Source organism: Ambystoma mexicanum, chromosome 2p (genome assembly GCF_040938575.1).
Source record: "Ambystoma mexicanum isolate Mex_15411 chromosome 2p, UKY_AmexF1_1, whole genome shotgun sequence".
Taxonomy (NCBI): Eukaryota; Metazoa; Chordata; class Amphibia; order Caudata; family Ambystomatidae; genus Ambystoma; species Ambystoma mexicanum.
This window is the reverse complement of record NC_090923.1, coordinates 1182217782-1182236929: the sequence shown is the minus strand read 5'-3', so window position 1 is coordinate 1182236929 and position 19148 is coordinate 1182217782. Positions and strand designations below refer to the sequence as shown.

At 45.8% G+C, this 19148-nt stretch overlaps 1 protein-coding gene across 9 annotated transcripts in view; it reads right to left on the bottom strand.

The window, feature by feature from the left end:
* Nucleotides 1-19148, bottom strand: part of ATP2B3 (ATPase plasma membrane Ca2+ transporting 3) — a 1317805-nt gene that overhangs the window by 286481 nt on the left and 1012176 nt on the right. For all 9 annotated transcript variants that reach the window (XR_011302157.1, XR_011302158.1, XR_011302159.1 and 6 more), the window contains one exon: nucleotides 10815-10994. Coding sequence is in view for 6 of the 9 variants with exons in the window: in XM_069645362.1 (XP_069501463.1) it covers nucleotides 10815-10994 (180 nt within the window). In the remaining 3 variants the exon portion in view is untranslated. The remainder of the gene's footprint in view (nucleotides 1-10814; nucleotides 10995-19148) is intronic.

Sequence of the window (19148 nt, the reverse complement as noted above, 5' to 3'; positions counted from 1 at the left end):
CCGAGACTATGGGAAAAAGATGTCGCTGACTGACCCTCACAGAGTTTGTCTGTGGTGTTTGGGAGCTGAACACCATTGTTCGGAGTGCGAGGACTGTATGTCCATGACAGGTAAGGCCCTGAAGGAGCGTAGGGGGAAGCTGGAAAAAGGTAAGACTTCAAAAGCTTCTTCTTCCTCGACGAAGTCGAGACATTCGTCTCCTCGTCACCATTCGCGCTCCAGGTCTCGAAGCGGGTCCCATCACTCCTCGAGATCGAAGCACTCGAAGAGGAGACGTTGAAGATCCCCTTCTTCGTCCTCCTCTTCCTCTGTTTCTCCTAAGAGAATCCCTTGCCCCACGAAACATAGTTCCCGGGCTGAATGGGAGGAATTCCGCAAAAATATGATGAGCGTCTTCGAGAAAGCGGCCTCGACCCCCTCGAAGACTGCCGAGAGCGATGCTCTGGTCGAAAGACCCGAAGGTCTAAAACGCTGCTAGTCACAGTACCCGGCGAAGGAAGCTTCTCGAGCGCGTCACGAAACCTCGAGTAAAGCTATGACCTCGAACCCTTCTTCGAAGGTTCCGTCGACGCCATCAACGAAGGTTCCGTCGACGCCGAGGTCGGTGTCTTCGACGCCGTTGTCGAAGGGACCTTCGACACACGGGTCTGTCGAATCGACGCCATCTTCGACACCGGCGTCGACGCCAAGGAAAGTCACGGTTGCAGCGCACCCAGTGGCTATCCCCAGGTCTTCGATGACGATGGCGTCGAGATTGTCGACATCCTCAAGCAGAATCCCAATTCTATCGAGGACCTCGAGGCCTCCGCCTTTGTCTTCGACGCCACGTTCGAAGCCTTCGACGTCGGCGTCGACGACATCGACGTTTTCGAGGCCGATTACAACAAGTTTGGCACCCTCTGCCTTGGAGATGGGTTTCACACCCTTTGCGAGTTCAGACCAATTGAGAACTATGTCCTCAATTATGGAAGAGGGAGAACTATCTGACCAAGAAGAGACATTTGAGTTGCAGGGATCTGCAACCCCAGTTCACGAGGAGTTATCCTCAGAGGAATGCAGATTAAAGGAACTCCATGATTCCTTACATGAGGCAAGTGGGTTAGACACTTCCCCTGAGGTGGAGTTCGCTAGGCCAGACCCGGGGGAGCAGGCTGAAACTGTAACGCTCACCTGACTCCCACGGAGGCGCTGGCCTGGTTCGCGCTGCTGTGACCTCTTCTAAGGTGATGCGCAGGGTTCGGAAGACGGACTGGACCGGGCCCCCAAATCTGGCTTGTCTGGCTCGCAGAAGTATCCTTCTGTAGGCGAAAATATGGGATTAACTGTCTGCGGGGTAATGCAATCAGCCTCCCACTTTCCCCTCTCACCCTCCTCGAAACCCTTCTTTGATTCCTCGTAGCGTCTCTCCTGAGGGTCCGGAAGGATGAGCTCTCCATCCTGCTTCTGATGCAGGGGCGCGTTGGTATCCAGTTACTTCACTGGATTTTCGGATTGGTGAGAACCAAACTTGCTTGGCTTCCAGGTAAGTTTTTTGATAAGAGGTTCCCCTTGTGTCCATGCATTAATGTACTAATGCTAGTGTCTTTTTCCGCATAGGGGCCGGGGTACGGAATGCCGGGGAACAGGCACCGACCTGAGATGAGAGGTGAAATACTTGTGGAAATCAGGTAAGTCTTTAATGAGCGTTTTTTGGTAATGTCTTTTCATTCGCTCATTAACGCTGATGTCTCTTTTTCCCCTTATGGGCCGGGGTCCGGAAATGCCAGGATGCGGCGCGGACCCGAAATTAAGAGGGAATGAATCAACAGGTAAGTCTTAACATGGAGATTTAGCTTTCCTTATTCCCTTCTCTCTCTCACCTTTTGTTCTGGTCTTTTTCTCCCTAGGCGCTGGGGCGTGACTGCGAATCCGGATGATCGCTGCTGAACATGGAGGCACCATGTAAAGGTGAGTGGAATGCGGCGCTGCAGCGATCGACGCGATGAGCTTTTAAATAAAAGTCTTCCTTTTCAGGATTGTCGGCGAGATGTCTCTGGGATGCGGATTTAGCAGGTAAGGACTTTTCCTTCTTCTGTTCTCTTCTTCTCTTCCTTTGCAGGTGATCCAGGATGCTGGCAGGCGTGGCAGAAGTCAGGATGCAGGAGCAGACACGGTGAGCGTCCAGCTGCTAGATGCAGAACAACGCGAAGCAAGTGTGGCTGTTCGGGTGGGGTTTAAATAGCCTTGGAAGAGGTTCCAGGTATGTATCCTTCCTCCAATAGGGTATGTATCCTTCCCCGACCATGCCCGGATGGTAAATTAGTCCCACAGGTAAAGTAGTTCCTTTCAGGCCTCAAGGAGGCTGGGATCCTGCAGCATGGTCTGCATCAGGTAAGTGCACCCAAGCACTTCCATAATGAGCCTGGCGTCTATGGCGCCAGGACTGATGTCTTTTATGAGCCTGGCGCCAAAGGGCCCCTATATGGGGTTGCTGGGTCCTTCCTTGGGGACTGGATGTCCGTTTTCGGGGACGCAGGGCTTGAACCGGCTCCCCGGGAGCGGGCATCATGACAGAAACCCCCTATAGAGCCTTAATGGCCAGGATCACAGAATTTATGGGGTGGTCAACACCTTCACAGGCTTTCCAACAAGATGACCTCACGGATATTCTTGATAAAGGTCCACAGGAGGATCCTGTAGTGCCTTTTCATAAAGCTCTTCAAAGGAAAATCATGACGAACTGGGAAACCCCAGATGTCGTCCCGGCAGTAAATAAAAAACTGTCTACTAAATACAGGGTATCTTCTGCAGACCCGGAGTTTTTGTCCAAACATCCATCCCCAGAAAGTCTGGTGGTACAGGCAGCATCTTCTACTGACATCAAGACTGCTTACCCTACCGTCCCACAGGACAGGGACGATAAAAAATATGATGCTATGGAAAAGAAAGTTTTTTCGGCATGTAGCATGGCGTTAAAATCTATTAATGCTACTTGCACCCTTGCTAGATTCAGCCATACACTTTGGGAGTGTGCTTCTACAGCGGCTGACTGCATCCCGGAGGGAGAAGAAAGGGAGGCGTTCCTAAATATCGTACAGGACAGTAAAGACGCTATGTGCGAATCCCTCCAGATGGGCATTGATTCGGCTGACAGTATCAGCAGAGCAATGGCGGCAAGTACAACAACCAGGAGATTTGCTTGGTTGAGAAAGTGTGGTTTTGCCCCAGATGTGCAAGCCAGGCTCTTGAACATGCCATTCGATGGCTCTTCTTTGTTTGGGAAAAAGGCGGATGACAGTTTAGAAAAACTGCAAACATCAAAGGCAGCAGCAAAATCCCTAGGCGCTGCAATTCGTCAGACACCTTTTCGTTCCACAGGATCCTCTGCAAGAGGCAAGTCCTTTCGCTTCTACTCCGCATTCGGAAGAGGTAGAGGACGACCGGCTCAAAGGGGACAAAGAAGAACTACCCGAGGTGGACGGGGTAGATATTCAAAAGCTGCAGCAACAGCAGGTGCCTCTTTACCATCGGCATCTGCATCAGCCGCCGCAAAACCACTCTGAGGACTTCCCTCACAAGACACCTGTAGGAGGCAGGTTAACTCAATATCTGGCGGAATGGCAGGCTATCACGTCAGATACTTGGGCATTGGAGACAGTTGCACAAGGTTACTGCCTGCCTCTCCTACGCATACCTCAGAGTCATCCACCGGGGATCAGCTCTCAAAAAGCTCCAGATCCGCTCCTCTTGCAGGAAATTTTAGACCTGCTAGAGAAAGGTGCCATAGAACCGGTACCTGTAGCGGAGAGGAACAAGGGCTGGTACTCCCCTTTCTTTCTCATTCCAAAGAAAGACGGAGGACTGAGACCCATCTTGGACTTGCGAGAATTGAACAAATTCCTCAGGAAAGACAAATTCAAGATGGTAACTCTTTCTCAGATCCTTCAGGCCCTTCAGTTCCAGGACTGGTTGGTATCTCTGGACCTTCAGGACGCTTATTTCCATGTGCCTATCCATCTCAAACACAGGAAATACCTGAGGTTTGCAATTGGCAACTCTCATTATCAATTTCGAGTGCTGCCATTTGGGCTGACCTCCGCCCCGAGGGTCTTCACCAAGTTAATGTCGGTAGTGGCTGCAAGTCTAAGGAGGGAAGGGATTCACGTCTACCCCTACCTGGACAATTGGTTGATCAGGGCTGTATCTTCGGAACAAGCTCAGATCCAGCTAGATCACGTTTGCCACTCCCTTCACAGACTGGGCTTCTCCCTCAATTTAAAGAAGTCACAAATGATACCATTGCAGAGACTCCAGTTCATCGGAGCGATCCTGGACACTTCCCTGGGAAAAGCCTCGCCACCAGAGGTGAGGGCTCAAGATATTCTACAGATGGTTACCAAGTTCCAAAATGCCCAACGTCTCCCAGCCTTCGACTTTTTGAGGTTGCTAGGCCTCATGGCATCCTGCATTTTCCTAGTGCCAGAGGCTCGCCTGAGAATGAGATCCCTCCAGTGGGCACTGAGAACTCAGTGGTCACAATTCTCAGGGAGAATGACAGATCTTCTTCAGGTTCCCGACAGGGTGGCTCGACACCTTCAGTGGTGGGCCTGTCAGGAGAACATTCTGAAAGGAGAACAGTTTTGGCAACCCTAGCCGGAGATAACAGTAGTCACGGATGCCTCACTCACAGGGTGGGGAGCCCACGCGAACGACTTGACCATCAGCGGTCGTTGGTCTCATCGGAGTCCAGACTACATATCAACCTGTTAGAGCTGAGGGCCATCAGACTTGCGCTGAGGCGTTCCTGCCATCTCTACAAGGAAAGAATGTCGTGATAATGACGGACAACACAGTGGCCATGCATTACCTCAACAAAAGAGGAGGCGTAGGATCACTACCTCTGTGCAGAGTGGCGATGCAGCTCTGGTTTTGGGCAATCCAAGAAGGAATCTCTCTATCGGCAGTTCATCTAGCCGGAGAGAAGAACTTGACAGCGGACGCTCTGAGCAGGCAGAGCACAGTCTCCCACGAGTGGGAACTAGCTCAGGAAGTCCTTCAAGAGATCTTTGCCCTTTGTGGAACCCCTCAGGTGGATCTGTTCGCCACCAGTGTCAACAGGAAGTGCGATCTGTTCTGTTCAAGGGAATTTCCCCCGAGAGGAGCTCTGGGAGACGCGTTCATAGTGGACTGGGAGTTTCCGCTTCTGTACGCGTTCCCACCGGTCCCTGTCATTCCTCAAATGATCAGGAGGTTGAGAAGATTCCGGAAAACCATGATCCTAATTGCCCCGGATTGGGCCAGGAGAACGTGGTACCCGGACCTTCTAGACTTGTCCATCTGCCCTCCAATTCGACTTCCACTCAGAGAGAATCTGCTCTCACAGAAGGGAGGTCAGGTTCTCCATCCAGACATCAAAACCCTCAACCTTCACGCTTGGCTTCTGAAAGGCTGAGGTACAAGGATTGGGACCTCCCTGATGATGTTATGGAGGTGTTGCTTTCGGCAAGGAGGCCAGCAACAAAATCCTTATACCGCTGCCGTTGGAACAGATTTTGCAGCTGGTGTAGAGAAAAGAATATCGACCCCTTTTCATGTGGTACACCAATGGTTTTGTCCTTCCTACTCTATTTAGCAAATTCAGGCCTTCAAGTTGGCACCATCAAGGGCTATCTCGCAGCGCTATCCATCTTTAAGCGCACTGCAGAAGAACCATCCTATTTCAAGTTACCCTTGGTAATACAGTTTCTAAAGGGGTTAACTAACGTTTATCCCCCAAGACCATTCCAGGTTCCCCTATGGGATTTAAACTTAGTCCTAACTTTCCTGATGGGCACACCTTTCGAACCACTCCACTCTTGTTCGTTAAGATTTCTTACCCTTAAGACTGTTTTATTAATAGCACTTACATCTGCTAGAAGGGTGAGCGAGTTACAAGCTCTTTCTTGTAAACCCCCTCATACAATCTTTCACAAAGACAAAGTTGTTCTGCAAGTGAAGCCTAATTTCCTCCCAAAGGTGGTTTCTGAATTTCATATCACTCAGAAGATTACCCTTCCATCTTTCTATCCTCCTCCTCATCCGGGGAAAGAGGAAGAGAGGTTACACAGGCTAGACCCAAGAAGGGCTTTAAGTTTTTACATCAGTAGACTGGCTAGGATAAGACAAGCAGACCAGCTGTTTGTAGGCTACGCAGGTCACAAGCTGGGGTTACCGATAACTAAGCAGACCATTTCCAGATGGATCATTCTAGCCATTTTGGAATGTTATAAACTGGCAGGAAAAGAGCCCCTTCAAAATCTTAGGGCTCATTCAACCAGAGGTATCGCAGCTTCATCGGCCCTCAAAAGAGGAGTGTCGGTTAGAGACATATGTGCGGCTGCCACATGGTCGTCCGTCCATACCTTTACACGGTTTTACAAATTGGATTCCTCCTCCAGTCAAGAGACTAGGTTTGGAAGGGCAGTAATAAAAGGAAGCATGAAGTCAGTACTCCCACCTCCAATAACAGAATACTGCTATGGGAGCCTATCTAAGATAAGGAATACGTCGGAGGACACAATCCCTTCGAAGAACAAGTTACTTCTTACCTTGTAACATTCTTTCGATGGGATGTTCCTCCGACGTATTCCTTATCGACCCTCCCATCCATCCCCGCAGTACTACTTCCCTTGTTGTTGCAGCTTACGCTCCTTCAGGGTGATTAGTCTAGTCCAGAAAGAATTATTGTAGGCTACAAAACGGAACTGAGCAACGGACGCTGCGCGCGGCCTTTAAAGGCAGGATGACGTCGACGTCGATACGGCGGCTGTCGAGGGACATCGACTCGGCGGACGTCGACGCGCAGCGCCCTCTAGAGAAAAACATTTCCGAGGCCAGCAAAGCTGGAAAGAGATATCTAAGATAAGGAATACGTCAGAGGAACATCCCATCGAAAGAACGTTACAAGGTAAGAAGTAACTTGTTCTTCTCTCCACTGGATGCCATGGGAGTCAGCTATACTAACTTTGCTGATGATACTCAGATACTTATCCCAATCACGGGTAATAAAGACCTAGACACCATTACCATAAACAATATTATCTATTCCCTTATCCAAAACTGGATGGGATGGCCTCTAACAGCCTTTGTCTCAATGGTGAAAAAACTGAGATACATATCGTAGGCTCACCAGCCCAACTGAAAAAACTGCCCCAAGACTCCACCTGTATCATCATTGATGACACGCCCATTCCAATTTCCAACCAAGTGAAAACTTTAGGGATCTATTTAGACTCAAGTCTCACAATGACCAAACATATCAAATCCCTTGCGTCCTCCACTACATACACAGCCAAGCTTATTTTCCTCAACCGGCAATTCCTCTCCACACCAAACTGCATCACGCTTGCTAGAGCCCTTATTTTGTCTAAACTTGATTACTGTAACATTCTACTGTTAGGATCAACTAAAAAAAACCTGACCAAATTACAATTGTTACAAAATTGGGCCCTCAGAGCAGCCCTAGGAATAAATAAAAAGCGATCACACCTCTCAAACTAGGAGAGGCTGTCATTGGCTTCCCATACAAGCCAGGATTCTCTTCAATACTCTTACTACCATGCACAAATGTATCTCACAAAATGCCCCAACCTGCTTAAGCACCTGCCTATAGCGTAAAACACCATGTAGGCTCCTTAGATCTAACATTCACTCACTGCTATGTGTTCCTCGCTTCAAGAATTCTAGAACCAGAGATTCCTGCTTCTCTGTTGCAGCCCCCAAATTATGGAATACTCTCCCTACAAGTATCCGTAGTGAGATATCACACATCCAATTCAAGAAACTTCTAAAAATATGGCTATTTAATAAATTCTAACCACTCTGTTCGCCAGTAACCCACTTACAACGCTTACAACCAGATCCTTGTTGTATATATCATAGCCTATTGTGAACTAATGTGTTTAGATAACATGATTATCGTGTGTGTATATAGTGATTCAAAATGTAACAATCATCCCATGTATATAACTGTATTATGTCATAAATCATGAGTACTACGTATAATTCCCATGTAACCAGTCTGTCAAGCCTTTTCTCTGTAACCTACGCCGTGAAACCTGAGGGTTTGGGCGCATTAACAAATACAATAAATAAATAAACAGCATGCAAATCTGATAAAAGCTGCAAATGTTGGAGAACAGAAGTTACAGGTCGGTAACTTATTCCTTTTAATTACTTTGCCAATTTCCATGTGATTTTCCATGTATATCAGGATTTTTTAGAAAATCAGAGATGCAGTAAATAGAACTCTACTCATACACTTTAATACAAAAATATCATACCCAGCCTTTCTTTCTTTTGTGAGTAGTGTGAGGAGTCAAGAGTAAGAGGCAGACACAATGGCATGATTTTGTGGCTATAAACTTTTATTAACAAAAGAATGGTTGGATAAATGTCTATCTTTCCCTAAAGGGGTTTCCCTGCCTCAATAAAACTAACAAAGGGATCAGTCAGGATGTCGAAGAAAAAAGTCTTCCGCCATGTGTCCAAAACTCTAATTTGACCCCCACACTTTAAACACACCAAGACGTTATAGGGATAACCTTCTTTAGCCACACGTTTAAGGCTTTCGCCTAGTAGATCAAGGACTTTTGCCTTCCCCTAGAATATTACACAATGTTCCAGTTCTCGGACGTTCTAACAATCCAAGTTGCTTTTGATTCAGCTTCCTTTGAGAAAACCTGATGCCCCTTCCAGACTGGAATCTCCATAAACAGTTACAGGTTTCTCTAGAATGCCTGACATTCTCTCCTGCCAGCATTCCCAATTCTTTATTAAACAATCTTCAATTTCATTTGGAATACCTGGTGTCCTCTCCTGCCAGGATTCACAGAATTTCATTAAGCAATTTCACTTTCCCAAGACCTGGTATACTCGCTTGCCAGGTTTTCAACTGTTCTCAATGTGCCCGGTATACTCTCCTGCCATGAATTCCCCAGACCTCTAATAGTTTTCTTTTTCTCCAGTACTGTGTTCTTGACCCTCTTGACATTTGACAAGGTTACTCCAATTTCCTTCTCACCCCTTCTCAGGGTTTTCAACCTTTCAACCTTTCAACCTTTCAATGTTCAAACATTTTTTTATTAATGGTGGCCCTTTCCTCTTGGATAACTTTATTTGAGTTTTTAATTTTTTGATTATGGTCTTTGGCTAATGCTTGTTCAACTCCTTGATTTACCTATGTTGTATTTACAGTGTTATAACCATTGGTTTTATACAATGCTGGTTCATTTACTTGGCTTCTTTTCTATATACTTTCAATTTCATTACTATTGGCTTTTGACAATACTTGTTCATTCACTTGGTTTCGTTTCTGTGGTCTTTTAATGCCAGATTTACTGGCTTTTGAGAATGCTTGATCATTCACTTGGTTTCCTCTCTTCAAACCTTCAGTGTCACCACTATAAGCGTTTGACAACGTTTGATCATTTACTCAGTTTCCTTTTTTAAACCTTCAATGTCATCACTTTTGGCTTTTTCCAATGTTTGATCAATCTGTCGGTTTCCTTTCTTTACACCTTCAATGTCATCACTATTGGCTTTTGACAATATTTTATCATTTACTCAGTTTGCTTTCTTTAGACTTCCAATTGACAATGCTTGTTCATTCATTTGTTTACTTCTCTCCATCGTGCGGAGGCTCGCCTCTCTGGCTGGTTTACAGTACATGCACTGAAGCACCACAGTGCCCTTATGGCTTCGCCCAGGCTCACCGGACCTTCTTGGTGACTAGTGCGTCCTCGGCTATGTGAGAGCTGTGGCTTGAACCTCCTCCTTCTCGCGGTGACTGCTCCAGCCCCTTTTGGTGTGTTCACTGCTTCGGCCTTCACTCTGGAGGTTTGCTGCTCCCAGCCTTGCGACAGCAATCTCTCCAACTCTGGCTCTTCGCCACAGGGTTTTTCTGGTTCCCTTTCATCTGCTTCTCCACACCATGCTTTTGCTACTTCCCGAATCGCGTCAGGATCCAAGAAACTTTCTCTTCTCAGATCTCTCTCACTTTTGAAGTTCCCGGTACTGATCACATGATGCATCAGCAGTTTCTCTGAAGGAGTAATATTAATTACTTGGTTGTTCATCTTCGTCTCAGTGCATTTCCATAACACATACTCGCAATCAAGGGTTTCCCCTACATCTTTTATCATACAATACGACATACATACAAGGGCTGGTGTAAAGTTACAGTTGTTATTCTGACCCAGAGGGGAATTGTCTGTTTCTTTTTCCAATAGAGAAGTCTCCTCTTCTCAGGTTTGGTCTCTTCCCAGGTGATCCTGCCACAGATAGCCACCCCCAGGGTTGGTGTCAGGTAGCTTCTGCCCTTGCCTGGCCACCTCGGAACAGACTTTCCCCAAGAAGTTAGTGATGTTACTTTCAGCTTCATCACAGTATTAAGTGCAGGAATACACATGATTTTTTGTTTGAATAGTTGACTAAGTAGTCTGGTCTGCAGCCTCAAAATAGGGATAGCAGATTGCTTATATTTTTTGCCATTTGAGAAAGGGACTAACCTCAGGTCGTACCTTATAAAACAACTAGCTCTTTGCAAACTGAGGACGTCAGGTGGAGAGCCAGAAGTGAGTGACGTTCCACACGAGCTATGATGTTCATATATCTTGTAAAAGGGTGAATGTATTCATATCTCTGTTCCTATAACAGAATATGTTCCTCCTGTGCTCTCCACTTCCTACTGAGACACACATTTTATATCTCTCCCTTTTACATTCTTAAACATGTGTCAATGATCTTTACTTTTGCTCCTCACCCTGGATTTCATCCTAGGGTACTCAGTGACATACCTCTCCTTTCTCATTCCTGATGCGCCGGTTGAACTCTTTTCCTTCCAGGCATAGGAAATCCTCTCCTGGCTGGATAATGCCACATTTTGCTGCAATGGCCCGCGCTGTGTTAATGTTGTCCCCGGTGACCATCCGGACGGTAATCCCAGCACGCTGGCATTTTCGGATTGCCTCAGGGACCTAAGTAGACAACAAGCACAGTGAAGGCAGGATCCTGGACATGTTTTTTCACATAATGCCTTAGGATACACAGTACTGCATCACACATCACGACTCCACTAAATATGTCCCTGGAGGTTCAAACACGAGTCTTGGAATTAGAGAGGATGTCTTGCACCCATCTTTTCTATCAAACATATTATGCTAAAAAAAGAAGTCACTTGGCAGCTTTATTATTTGAGACTGATCATTTATAAAACAGTTATGACCCTTCCGGGCCGGTAAAAAAGGGCCGGTATTTACACATACTGGCACTTTATCAGACCGGCAGAGTACAAGTATGCTGGTGGGAGTAACCTGATTTACCTCCAGCCAAGAGCTGGAGGTAACTCAGGCCCCACCAGCATAAAAAAGACAGTATTTTTGGCACTGATATTGCCGGTGCCGAAAATACCAGCAAATCCACCCATGGATGGAATGGGGATTTTCCAGTGGTTCCACCGCCTGTAGTATCCCGGTATTACCAGGACATCAGGAGGCAGAAACGGTAGGTGTGTTTTCCGGTAATCTGGCAGATTTTCCCCCAGGATATTGACAAACTTGGAATGAGGCCCGCTGTACTGTTTTACGGCTCCACCAAATTATGGGCTTAGTTTCTGACGTTCAATTGCGCCTGCTTTTTGTTACTTCCCCACAAAAGCATTAACCTTTCGGTAATATTACATAACCTCAATGTACTTCTATGGGACTACAAAATAAGAATAGCTGAAGGAGGCACATGACATGCTTATGGCCGGTGGCAACAGTAATCTCGGAATTATGCCCTTAATCAGTCAAAGAATTGACTAAACTTAGTTTTCACATTTTCATTTGACCCAAATATCCACAAATCCAGAAAACAGGTTGAATTGTGATGTTCAGGAATTGCTACATACTTTATGCATCATCGTGCACAAAAGAGTGCTAAATAAATTGTATTTATTTTTTGCGGTGCTAAACATTTTCAAACTGTTTACAATCTCTCGAATTTTACCATGCTACACTGCAATGGCGAAATTGCCAGTCTTCGGAAAACGCAAAATGGTGTTTCTGTGTTTCCTTATGGACTATCACCAGCTTGTCAGTTACCGCTGAGAGCCTGCATGCTTTGATTTGACAAAATATAATTTGATGTGTATTTATTAGAAATAAAGGCCAGTAAGAGTAACATTCCATGGCAGGCTTACCAGGCTTCAAGAGTAGAAGAGCAATTGCTTTTCTCATCAATGAAGGGAATACACCATTTAACTCTCCTTCTTCTAAGGCTCTAGTTGTGGAGCCAGAAGATCAGCAAATACTGCTTAGAGTTCCTCTGCTAGAGGTATAGGCCCGGGGTGATACTGTTGGCCAGATTGTGCATCGCCCATATTATATCAAGCCTCCAATCGCTCCATTTCCCGAACAGGCAGCTGTGTAAGGCAATTTCATCCAGAATGTCTAACCTCTGATCCCTACACATCCTAACCTGTGTAGCGTATAATGTGCAGTGAAAGGCTCTGAAAGTGGCAATGATAAGTATAGTATTACTAATAATATCATCGCATTCTGTCTCAATACGTGAATGGGATTGCGATTTGGAGTCAAATAGCTAGTCAAGTACAGGCCATGTCAGGCTAATCAGTGCTCTCATGCAGCCCCTTAGTATATTCAGCACATTCAAATTTGCCAAGCTTATCTAGGGTCTGGACGAGAGAAGTGTCAATCAACGGACACAACACATTACCTTCAACTGCATGAGACCTATCAATTAATTTGACCTCAAGTGAAATATTTGTGTACATAAATTGTTCCAAAATGCCCTGTTGTGGAGATATTAAATCGCTCCTGACAAAGACCTTGAACGACTCTGAAACAGACCTATGGAGAATGCTAGTTTTAAATACAGAAATGTCGTTTATTAAGGTGGTCACCATATCAACAAACGCAGAATCTGATGGCAAGGTGGTGTGAAGCCTGCAGGTAAGGCATGTGTATTAGTAAGGGTGTGTGATCAGATAGGGAGGGATTGGTCAAGATATTCTGAATGAGATACTCTGCGCAATTGGGACAAGTTTGTAACACCATCTCAGTCCTAGAAAGTGACTTATGAACACGAAATCAATACACAAGTCCTCTTTCTCCATGGTGACATTAGCTCTAGTTAGTCCCTGGATTACCCAGTCCTAGTATGTTTGAACAGGCGTTAGCCACTATGTCAAATGCCCGCCCTGCTATCCTGGAGCTGTCCAAAACAATATCTAAGGTTCAATTAATTTCAACTCCCCAAAATATGAGACACACCATATGCTTAATGAGTAGAGTGAACATTTGTGTAAATACTAGCTGCCATAAATACTAGATGCATATGAATTTAGTATGAACACCTTGGATCCATCAAACAGTGCCTCACCCACATTCAGTATTGTGTATCCACAATAAACTGTAGAATGAATCAGACAGCCACTCCTTCGCCGATGAGGAGAAGGAGGTGAATAATTGGCCCCTCTAGCTCCTTTTAAGTTTAACATGTTCATTTATCTCCAGATGGGTCTCCTGGAGCAGTGCAACCTTCAGGTGTTCACTATGAAGAAGAGCACTTACTCTGGGTCTCTTAATCACATTGTTAATGCCCCTCACATTTCATGACTGTACAGACGCTGTTCTCATCTAACCATAGACAGGATCGAATATCAGTGATATTGATGCAAACGTTGGGTTCACTCACCTTCAACAAACTAGAAACAAGTTGACTCTCCACCCGTATGCCTGTCCCCCAACACAAGGCTTAACAAAAACTGCCCATTAACTCTAAAAAGTAATTCCATCTTCCATGTAAAAGTAAACCCCTTTCATCAAGATGATGAGGGGTGACTGTGGCGAGCCTAGAAGCAACGCCAGAGGCCAGACAGTGCCACTGTCCTCAAACCATCAATGGAGGGCAGCTGACTACACAGCAGGCAGCGTGCGTAACTCACATTAGCCCACCATCACCTCTTGGGATGTATGTCAGTGGATATGGAATATTCGGAAAAGGACAGAAATGGCCAGCGATTGGCATACATGACTTTCATACAGCACATCTTTACAAGGGATAATACAATGCATACTTCATAATGTCAACTGGCTGCGAGAAATGCAAGAACATACAAATCTTAACATGCAATTTCCCAACCTGAACTATGCCTGTTCTTCTGAGGCAGTGATTCCGCATACGATAAAGCTGACTTATGTCCTCCCAAAAAGTACTGCGTGGTGCCTGCGTCAATCCTTATGCGTGCTGCTGCTAGTAAAGCATATTGGGGGAGAGTCCAAAAACAGCGCAAAAAAAAAGGAGCGCAGAGAATGCGCACGTTTCATTTGCACTATTTTTAAAACGCACACGTCTCCTTATTCTCAAAGGTGGCCTGCGTGTTTCAGGAGGGGCTCCACAGCTTCTTTGCAAACACTGATATATGAAAGACTCCCAGCAACCACGTGGTGCTGGGAGTGCATTTCATCAAAACAGCCCGTTAAAGGGCCTGTCTCTGTGAAATGGCAAAGTGAAAAACGCATTTTGTCGTTTGGCGGATGGAAATGCAAGTGTGATAGTCGCGGTTTAAGCCACGGCTGTTACACTTCAGAAACAAATCCTGACAGGGTCAGAAATGACCCTGCCATGATTTGCGGCTCCCTCGGCGCATGTTCTGAAAGGCGCAGGGGAAAGATCCTCGTTTCTGGGCATTTTAAAGTGCAACCCCTTTGTGAAATCGGGATGTGCTTCAAAATGCCAACAAACGCCCCCTTTTATTTCAAAGGTTGAACACATTTCATCTGAATGAGTACATCCAATGAGCAGCCATTCAGATGCCCTTTGTGAATTGAGCTGCCACTTTTTTGGCACTAGTGAGGAGGTGGCACATCTTTTCACTTGCACCCAAAAAGGTATCTTCCGCTGCCATTGTATTTTCTTCACACCTTTAAAAGTCCGAGGCAGTTTCTGCGTTGGTACACAGTAATCAGAATTAAAGTAGAGTCTGGCTCCATTATACTGCATTTCACCACGTCACTGCAGGACAGGCAGCAGTCATAACTGATCCTGATATCTCGGTAGCTTTAAAATGACAGAACCTGCTCCCTGTCCACCAGGATTCCTTTAAGTGATTTGACCTCCAGGAAAAGTGTGTGAAAACATCTTTCACAAACGAAAGTACCCTCTTTTAGTTTTTTCAACCAGTTCCAGTAGAAGGACGTTGTTGAAATGGGACCTACTGTTCGAGTCAGCTAATTTCTGTTGCAATTTGTCCTTAAGTATGGTGATATCCCAGCTATTGGCGATTGCAGTGATCTCCACAGCAGACATTCTCTGTTTGGCTTTGGTTATGCGTTTATGTAAGTTCTCCACGTCTTGTCTGAGGAGCATTATGTTCTACACTAACACGTCCATTTGAGTGGACAGCTGTTTGTTACCTTCCCAATATAAGCTGTTTGAGGTGGTTATTAGTAGAGTTCTCTGAGGCACATAGTAATAGGACTTGATTTGCTATAATGCTGTAGTAGTCTTGCTGTGGAGGTGCAAGTACTATGCATGGAGAATGTGGTGAGGTGCACTGGAATGAGGTCATGCTAGAATGTGGTGTATGTGTGACTGCTGGGGGTTCTAAAGGTGGCAGTTACACCTAGGAGCTGGAACGTGTGGATGTGCCACTGTTTTAATGTCTAGGAACCTACTTATATTACCTGGTGAGTACCTGTGGACCAATAACTTACCATAAGCAGCCTGGGTCACGGTGTCTTCATGGCTAATGAACCTACAATAAATTCCCCTTGGCGGTGGCTATACTTGCAGGTGATGATGATGAATTACTGTGCATGAAGCTGCTGTTATAGCTGCTGATATCATTTTCTTTCTTCAGTATAGTTTTGAGGGTTTCCCACGTTACCCTTTCATAAGGACCCTGATTAATTTGGTGAAAGAAATGCATTGCACTTATTGCAATTATCTACGTATAGCCAGTCAATACTTTAATTTATCAACGCTATTGACTTTTGTTTGTTTGTTTGTTTGTTTATTTAATATAGCGCAAAACCAAACCCGCAGGTAGCCGGGCGCAAACATTACAAGAATACTTGAGAACTTGGTTACAGTGACAAACACAGAAGTAGGCGGTAGGAGCAGATTCAGAAACATTATAGATTGCATGTGTTGGACAGTTAATGCCAGATGTTGGAAACGGAAAGAGAGTGGAAGGTGGTACAGTTCAGTGAGGTGTGCAGTAAGAGAGAACTAGTGCGGTTGATTGTCAATTGTCGGAAGCAAGAAGGAGCTGAGTGGTGGTCAGCCGCAGTTTGTAGCTGGGTACTGGCAGTGGGGGTAGGGGTACCTAGGGACAAGTTAGTAGGGCATAGTCAAGAGGGTGTCTCTCAGGCGAATGGAAATGTTGCGGAGGGGGATCACCTTAGATGTCATTAGATCGTAGCCATAAGACTGCCTTGCGTCTGAGACTTGGGTAAGGTTGGTCCTTTCTGAGTTCTAGGGGGAGTTTGTTCCAAGTTTGGGCCGCTGTGACTGGAAAGCTGGCGCCGCCAGCTGTGCTTTTTTTATATCTGGGCACCAGCAGGGTGAAGGCGTTAGATATTCTTGTGGGGCGATTAGAGGTTCTTTTGTTGATTCTGTTAACTAGGTAGGGGGGAGCTATATTGTTGAGGCATTTGGATGTGAGTGAGATAGTTTTGAGGGTGATCCTGTCATTAATTTTGAGCCAGTGGATGTTCCTTCTGGCGGTGGAGACATGGGCTCTGTTGGGTAAGTTTAATGCTACTCTAAGAGCGTTATTTTGGAGAGTTTGGAGTTTGTTGAGGATATACTTGTTAGATCCAGCATATAGGGCATTGCAATAGTCCAATCTAGATATGATAAGTGCATTAGCTAGGGTAATACAGCTGGCCTCCGTTAGGAATGGTCTACATGCTCGGATCAGTTTACAAGTATAGGCAGTGGAGGAGGCTAGGGAATTAGTTTGTTGCTTGAAGGTGAGTGCTGAGTCCAGATAGACCCCAAGGGTTTTGACTGCGGGCATCACTTTGATGACATTGTTGTCAATGTTAAATGAGGCGTAGTTGGGGTCTAGTTTTTTAATTGCTGTCTCTGTGCCGAGGATCAGAATCTCTGTTTTGTCGTCATTCAGACAGAGGCCGTGGGATGCCATCCATGCCTGAATGAGGAGGTAAATCTTATTTACCAAAGCTGAGTCTTCCAAGAAGTTGCCCGAAAGGGGGATGAGGATCTGAGTGTCATCTGCATAGTTAGTGTAGATGACACCCAGTCTATCCAACTTGTCAAACAAGGGTTTGGTAAAGATGTTATACATAGTAGGAGACACACATGATCGCTGGGGGACACCGCAGGAGACTTGTATGGGATCAGCAGCTGCAAGGGGGGAGAAGACTCTCATAGTCCGGTTAGCAAGGAAGGATTGAACCCAGGTTATGGCATCGCTTGAGAAATGGGCAGCAGAGCCGAGGTGATTGCATAAAACTGCATGATCTACCAGGTCGAAGGCTGCCGATAGGTCAAGGAGGAGTAGCATAGCTGATTTTCCATTATCCTTCAACTCGTCAATTTGAGTCTTGAGGTCAATCAGGGCTGTTTCAGTGCCGTGGAGGGGTCGGAAGCCAGATTGTCGTGAGCCAAGTAAGTTATTGGATTCAAGGTAGTCCTGGATTTGCAGGTAGGCTGCCCTGTCGATGATTTTAAGTAGAAATGGGACGGTGGTGATGGGTCTGTAGTTTGTCGGGATGGAAGGGTCGAGAGTTTGTTTTTTTAGCAGGGGTAGGACCCAGGACTGTTTAAGGTTATAGGGCACTAGGTTAGTCTTGAAGGAGGCGTTGATCAGTTTTGAGATGAAGGGAGCTAGGTCTCTCGCTGCAACTTTTATAATTTGAGGAGGGCAGCTATCGCCTTTACAATTGGATGGTTTTAGGGAGAGTATGATTTTTTCTGTCTCTAGTATGGTTATTTGTTTGAAGCTGAAGGGGTGTGGAGTGTTAGCGGCCTGGTTAGGGGCGGGCTGTGCCTTGGGGGTGGGCTCAGGTGGCACTAGCAAGGCGGCTTTTTTAATTGCAATTTTAGTTTGGAGAGAGCTGATTTTTCCTGCTAAGGCGTTTTGTATGTTAGTGCACCAGAGTTTATTTTTGGGGATATTGTCTGTTTGTGGTATGGGCGATTCCATTTCCCGCAGGATGGAGAATAATTCCTTAGTATTCGATTTGGCTTTGGTTATCCTGTCGTTGTAAGTGGTTTTTTTTGTACTAATGATTTCCTTTTTATATTGTTTGGCAAGGGTGGCTAATTTGATTTTGTTCTCCTCAGAGGGCGAATGTCGCCATATAGATTGCAGTTTTCTTTTTTGAGTTCTGAGGTCTTTCAGTTGGGGTGTGAACCAGTTATTCAGGTGGGAGAGTTGTTTGCCTTTACGGATTTTGGTGGGGGCTATCAGATCTAATGCCATGGTCATGGTATTATTATAGGTTTCCACAAGTAAGGTCGGGTCTGTAATGTTGTCTATGTTATTGAGGGTGGGGAGGAGATGTGGAAGGAGTTGTTCTGCTGAAATTTCTTTTTTACTTCTAGTGGGGTGTGGCGGGGCCATTACTATAGGTTTAGGGTGGTTAAGGTCAAGTGCGGCGGAGAATGAAATTAGATGGTGGTCTGTCCATATTTTGTTCTGTACTTAATGCTAACATCTTAGAGGAAATCCAAGATGGCAGCCAAATGTGTTCTTTCTCAAATCATTTATGCAGTCCAGTGTTTGCAGCGATCTGTCAGCACGAGGCCCAGGTCAGAGAAGTGATCAGTACAGCAATGCTGGCTGCACATACAAATGTTCTAATTTGGCTCATTAGTAGTAAAGCTCAGGTGCCACCCAGTACAACACAACAGGGAATGGAGTAGCAATCCGACACTCCAATGGAGAGAGCAGGACATCCCATGTGCCTCAACTCCTCGCCGTCACTGCCACTAATTCATTCACAGCTTTACTAGGGCCCAGTCCCTCTACAGCGGGACACACTTCCATCAACCACCCAGCACTAACAACATTAATGATGGCAGATATTGGGGCCTACAGCCGTCCTGCAGCAGTGCACCATAGGATCCCGACACCAGCACCGGCTGTAGCT